Source organism: Syzygium oleosum, unplaced genomic scaffold, assembly GCF_021117445.2.
Source record: "Syzygium oleosum isolate NSW1041296 unplaced genomic scaffold, Sole_v2.1 Sole_v2.09, whole genome shotgun sequence".
Classification (NCBI taxonomy): Eukaryota; Viridiplantae; Streptophyta; class Magnoliopsida; order Myrtales; family Myrtaceae; genus Syzygium; species Syzygium oleosum.
The window spans coordinates 11,794,134-11,800,133 of record NW_026607493.1 but is presented as its reverse complement, the minus strand read 5'-3'; the positions used below and the strand labels follow the sequence as shown (position 1 = coordinate 11,800,133).

Here is a 6,000-nt window from a genome sequence, read left to right as displayed (position 1 = left end):
TCCATGAAATTGTTTTCAAGGAAAATGGCGAGTTTCCATTTGTTTTGTGATTTAAGGAATGTGATTTCCTTCTTACTAGAAGAAAAAGTCGTTTTCCCTTGATCTAAAGTTATTGTTTTCAATCCATGGAATTTTTTTTTCGTAAATCAATTATTTTTTCGTTAATCAAACACAAGAAAGTAGGAAAATAATATTTTTTTTCAAACACACTGACCTTATTATATTTCAAACCTTTTACCGATGGCTAATGGAAATAAAAAAGTAAAATTTGAATAAAAAGAAAGGGGCCCTAACGTTCCCGGACCCACATGGGCCAACAAGGCCTGACGACCAGGTCGAAGTCTACCTTTAGATTACCTTTTTAGTGTATTTCTAACTGGCTACCAAGGAAAATCATATTTATGGATGTATTTGTTTCACTAAAAATTTCGAGATAAAAGAAAAATATTTTTTGTAAAAATTATTTTTAAGAAAAATAGATAATTCTCAATTATTTAGCGATTTAGGGAAAGTAATTTCCTTCATGTCAAAATGAGAAGTTTTCACTCAATCTAAGCTTATTATTTTCACTTTCAATCTTGAGAAAACATTTTTCTTCGATCGATTAGTTTTTTGTCAACAATTTCCTAAAAATAGTTCTCCTTCAAACAAACGGACCCTAAGCTTATATTTTACATAGTCCTTGTCAAGAGTGCCCTAGCTTTGTTAGGAAAGACTGAATTTCAGTCTAATCTCCCATTCATCTTCCCAAAATTAACCGTTAATATGTACGTTCACGTGTGTTATTTCTCGATGGATTCTAAACTTTTACCGTAGACATTTGGCTCGCTAGATAGAATGTTCGAACTTTACTGCCGACAGATTCGAAAATAATCAGATATGACAAGCAGAAGACAGAGGGCAGTTGATGGCCACAACTTGTGGCTGAAGAGAGCAGAAAGCCTGTCCAAGCACAAACATGTGCAGGGAAAGGAGTAATCATGTTATGGCCAAAATAGAGCACAGACCATGTAGTTCGTATCCTCACGAAATATATCTCCTAAACAACGGGACAATTATTAGAAAATGCAGCAAATCTCTAACTGTGTGATCTGTTGCTGTACATGAACAAGGTAAGATTGTGCTAAACGAGGAAATTAAATACCAAAACCCCCCCATAATTCCAGAGGCAATGCTAATTATTGACTGAATAAGGAGAGCCTACGGGAGCCATAAGGCCGAGGTATCGCATTATCCTATACCGACGGACCTTTCTCGGAGATCTCGATGGTGAGTATAGGTCATCCTATAGGAAGAAAAAAAGAAGTTTCAGGTAATATATGGCAACCAGACATTATTTTGTATCAGTTAATCAGCAAAGGACAATGACTACTCACACTGAAGAAAGATCTAGGCTTTCTTTTTCTCTTGCCTCTCCCTTTTTCGGAGGAGTCATCTTCTATGCTTCTCGGATTTGATATGATGCATCCACCTGGTCAAACAAAGAGATAAGAAAATGTGGGCTTCCGGATTACATGCATAGTGTGGCTTTTTTTTTTTGGTAAAGAAATTTTTTTTGGTAAAGTGCATAGTGTGGCTTTCATGTCTACTGAATCTATGAATCTACTTTGACCAAAATATTTATGAATCTGCACAACTAGAAAACTGTCTATTGTGTTCAAAATCAGCTCCAAGCATTTAGCATTCCAAGCCCAGTTTAGAAGGGTAAGCATGTCTGACATCCAAGTCTCACTAATCTAAAGCATTCATATCATCATTGCAAAAGGGGGAATGTTGAAAGAAAATTGTGGCCCTGTTTCCTCGAAGCTTTTAAACTTTAGGACAAACGCTCATTGAATATGATATGAAAATACAGAGTCTGAGCTTCTAGTAATTTTTCTAGTTATTCTTTCCTTATTAATTTCGTCCTTGCCTCCTATCAAATATTTGCTCCACATGTAAAGCCTAGCTTATAAGTGAGTGAGAGTATTCAAAAAAGTTCTTTATATACATTGTGGACTCTTCCTTGGAAGTTCAAGCCTTTGAGACAAAAGGTCTTCTTGCAAGTAAAGGCCTTGTCTTTATCATTGTCTCAACAAATGTTTAAATGGCCATAGCTTCTTGCTTAAAAGCATAAGCTCTTCTTAAAAACATATCCCCCAACCACACGAGAGGCTGGGGGGAATGAAGAGACCACGGATGTGGTAGATGTCAAGTGCAGTTGGCTCATGAGAAATCAAAAGATCCGCAAATGATCCTGAAACAGCTGAATGTGAAGAAATAATCTGTTCAGCTAAACATAAACATGATAAACTACTTATCTAGCTTCTTTCTAAGAAATTTCAGAATTTGGGCAGTAGATGCTTTAATCACATTCAAGAACATGGATGCAGTTATGCTCTGTTACCAGTGGGACCATCTCAAGCACCTACCTTCCAGGGCACAACCAAAAATGTGAAGTGTAGAAACTTTCCAAATTCGCCTAAGGAGCATTGAATATATGTAGCCTCTTTGGTTAATCATGGAAATCACTAGAAAAATATCACTTGAGTGTGCAATGTACCAGCAGTATGCCACTCATTGCATGGCCAGACAAAAACATACGCTATTTGTAAGAAACATACCAGAGTAAGGGTCCCCACGATCTAAGTTATTTGCCTCATCAGGAGAAGATAACTGTTGGAATGGGCTCGCATGGTCCTCATTTGAGGCTTGCAGCTTCATAAAAATCAAGGAAATTAGATGCTAAGTTAGACAAATAATGGAAACTTCCAAGAACTATCAATTTTTAAAACTCCCATTGGTTCAGAAATTTTTTATCCCATCATTGTAAGCTGAAAATCACGAGAAGAGCATTAAAAGATATGCTCATGGGAGTAGCTACTTGTGCAATGCAAACTAGCTTGAGAAACTTATGTCCATAGTCTACCACCAATTACGCATTGCATGAACAATGACGAACTAGGAACTCGAGGATAACCATTCAAGGCTCGAGTCAACATTGAAGAATCTACAGGCTATAACATTTGAAAGGAAATTTCACTCCTGAGATATCAGTGAGCATGCTACACTCTAGAAATGCTTTGCTTTGGCAGATGTTTCAATTAAAAGCAAACAACCACGAGCCGGATCTAAAAGTACATATGTATCTCTATACAGAGAGAGATCCTATGATTCTCCTTTTTATTAATACTTATTGAAAGCTAACCTTAAGGGAACTAAAATGTTTCTATCACTACTTAAACATTGATTCTCAGCAATCGTACTGCAAAGTAGCAAAGCCATAGAACTTTTCTTTTCCTCGACTAAACATAGGAGCTAGGACGTGACTCGCCCATTTTTGGCATTTCTACAGTTGCAAGCATTCTGAACCAATAAATTATAATGGAGTTTGTAAGGATGTTGAGAATGGCAAGAATGGTTCTTTTTCTTCCCTAATGTGGCACTTTGTGGGGAATAAGATTGATACTTGGAATCATCAAGATAGAGAGACATAGGAAACGGGAGAATGCAGCATATGCATAGTCCATGGTGAATAAGACTTCCTGTTAAAGGAGATAAAACTGCAAGACAGAGTTATGCCCACTGCAATTTGTCAAAGATGATGGGAATGGATATGAGATTATAATAATTTAGAGAGGACAGGGATATAATAAAGGAGAAATATCAGTGGATTTATAACACAGTCAAAGACCAACACAACTTTGTAACCAAAGACCACAATTGGTAGCGACTCACTTAAAACATTAATGAGACTTTTAAGCTCTACAACAGGTCTATATCAATCTCAACTCTTATTCTTTGTTTGGAAAGAGGAGGAGGGGGAATGAAGAGTGGGTGCAACAAGTGAAGGAATATTTTAAAACTTCTATGAAGAGAAAAATGAGGGAAAGTTTAAAATTTTCTCCACTCCTTCATCCGCTCCACGTGCTCAAATAAAGCATTAGAAAACAATTAATGCAAAGATTACTTACTTCAGCAGTAGACAACACTTCATAGTCTGTTCTCTCCAATACAACACTCACTGGAGTCATGCAAACATCACTGCTTTCTGTACCCTGAATTTGGTTTGGCGTGACCAGCATCCTGAAATAAATGTCTTTCCAAATCACATATTTCCACATGCATCTCCAAATAAAAAATAAAAAAATAAAACCCAACAGAAGGACCCTATACATGTCCCAGCAGTAGGATTTTTTTGGCATAAGATAACTCAGAAATAATATAAGGTTTAAATACCTAAAGCGATGCTAAATAAGGATCTAATACATAAACTGTTATAGATGTTCTCTCCTTCCTGTGCACTGCCATGCATGTTTTTGTTTTTGTTTTAATATATCTTAATGGAACATCCAAAAATCCAGATCTTACACACCATGACTTGCGGCATTTGACCGGAGTGAATGCTAGAGATTGTCTTCCTCCATCCTTTGCTTCATCTGAACTGACTGCAGCAACTTTTGACAGTCCATCTTTACAATTAGAGAATGTTGGCGAGTAATCTGAGCATAAAAGGTTTTACCTTGAGAGTTAAGTGAAATAATTGAAGTTATCTACCAAAATGCCTACTAGTTAAACAAATAATAATTTGTCCGATGTCCACCTTGAGAGTTAAGAGACATAACTCAACTTATCTACGAAATTGCTTGGTAAGCTTAAGCAAATAATGTCTTGTACAATGTTTAAATGCACAGAAAAGTCGACGAAAGAGAACTCCTAGGCATTGCATAGATGTTATACAGGTGCAAGGCTTAAATAACCACCAAAACTCCATTAAGTACACATTTCACATTATGAGCCTTAAAGAATACCATAGAAAGATGCACACTTATCTCTTTGGTTTTCTGTTTTTAACGAATACACAGTACTTGCACTGCAAAATCCTTCTCCAATTCCAGATTGTAGGTGACTCATTCCGCGTTCAAAAATTAGATTAACTTAAAAAGAGTACATTTAGCATGGAACCACAATAAATGTGGAATGAAAACCAATTATCCACTGCCAGAGAAAACTATAGCATGTCATAGAGGAAACCAAAAGATCAACCTCACCAAAACTGGAAAGAGTTAGCAGATATAAGTCCAAATGAAATCGGGAAATCAGCCGAATCCCAATTGAAAAGCGGCAAGGAACAACAGACTGAATGAACAGAACAACAAAAGTACAAATCAACATCCAAATATGCAAGGGAAACACCAAATACGCTCACCAAAACTGCAGTCACAATCAAAATCAAAACTTGCGAGCCATCGACCAAATCAAAGAGCACACACTCGAACAGCCGAATCACACATACCAATCGCGCCACAATGGCACATCGCACGCCCAAAGGGAAGAGAAGGCCGCATTCCAAATCTCACATCTACTTGGCAATACGCAAATCATCCATACACATGCAGCGAGAGAGAGAGAGAGAGAGAGAGAGAGAGAGAGAGAGAGAGAGAGAGAGAGAGAGCGAGACCTGAAGTGGACATGGAAGAAGGAGGAGAGGAAGCGGCGGCGGCGGCGGAGGAGGAGGAGGAGGAGGAGGTAGAGAAGAAAGAGAAATCGGAGCGGCGCTTGGGCGGCGGGCCTCGCCGCTGCTGCTGGGAGTACTTGGCGATGTTGTCAATCGGCCTCGACGTCTCCGGCTCCTCCTTCTTCTTCGCCATCGCTGCGAATTCCACGCGAAGCACGAATCATTCGATTTTGCTTTCGGTCGGGGGAACGCACGCACGGACGCACGGAGCGACCGAACGAGCACGAGAGAGACCTAAGAAGCGAAGGGAAGGGGATCGAAGATTCGAAGTGGAACGACGAGAAGAAGCGGAAGTTCGGGTACCTCCTGCTGCTCCTCCGAAGAAGAGGCGACAGGATCGGGCACGTACGATGCGAAGAATACGAAGGCGAAGAGCGATGGGCCATCATCGTCTTTGATTCTCTCTCTGTCTCTCTCTTCTCGGCTGCTCCAAATATTCGCACACTTCGACGCCACTGCTCGTGCTTGCTCTAGCCAGGATGACTACTGGTCCGATGGATTCG

At 39.1% G+C, this 6,000-nt stretch overlaps 1 protein-coding gene across 2 annotated transcripts; it reads right to left on the bottom strand.

Annotated features, from left to right (window-relative positions):
- Positions 1-904: 904 nt before the first annotated feature.
- Positions 905-5,925, bottom strand: LOC115662065 (uncharacterized). Of its 2 annotated transcripts, XM_056314978.1 has the most exons (7): positions 5,808-5,925; positions 5,441-5,636; positions 4,355-4,481; positions 3,954-4,065; positions 2,604-2,697; positions 1,377-1,471; positions 905-1,285 (listed from the first exon to the last, which is right to left on the bottom strand). In XM_056314978.1, the coding sequence occupies exons 2-7, from the start codon at positions 5,628-5,630 to the stop codon at positions 1,175-1,177; spliced, it is 729 nt and encodes a 242-aa protein (XP_056170953.1). In that variant the 5' UTR covers positions 5,631-5,636; positions 5,808-5,925; the 3' UTR covers positions 905-1,174. The 2 variants fall into 2 exon arrangements, with proteins under 2 accessions (XP_056170953.1, XP_030440109.1); XM_030584249.2 differs by lacking the exon at positions 5,808-5,925 and having other exon boundaries at positions 5,441-5,787.
- Positions 5,926-6,000: the final 75 nt, after the last annotated feature.

Bases quoted from the DNA above. Each gene is read 5' to 3' on its own strand.
- LOC115662065 (XM_056314978.1), bottom strand. From the start codon at position 5,630: ATGGCGAAGAAGAAGGAGGAGCCGGAGACGTCGAGGCCGATTGACAAC. The intron at 4,066-4,354 runs GTGTGTAAGATC...CATTTATTTCAG, and splicing joins GTCAAATGCCGCAAGTCATG to GATGCTGGTCACGCCAAACC. The intron at 1,286-1,376 runs GTGAGTAGTCAT...TTCTTCCTATAG, and splicing joins AGCCTAGATCTTTCTTCAGT to GATGACCTATACTCACCATC.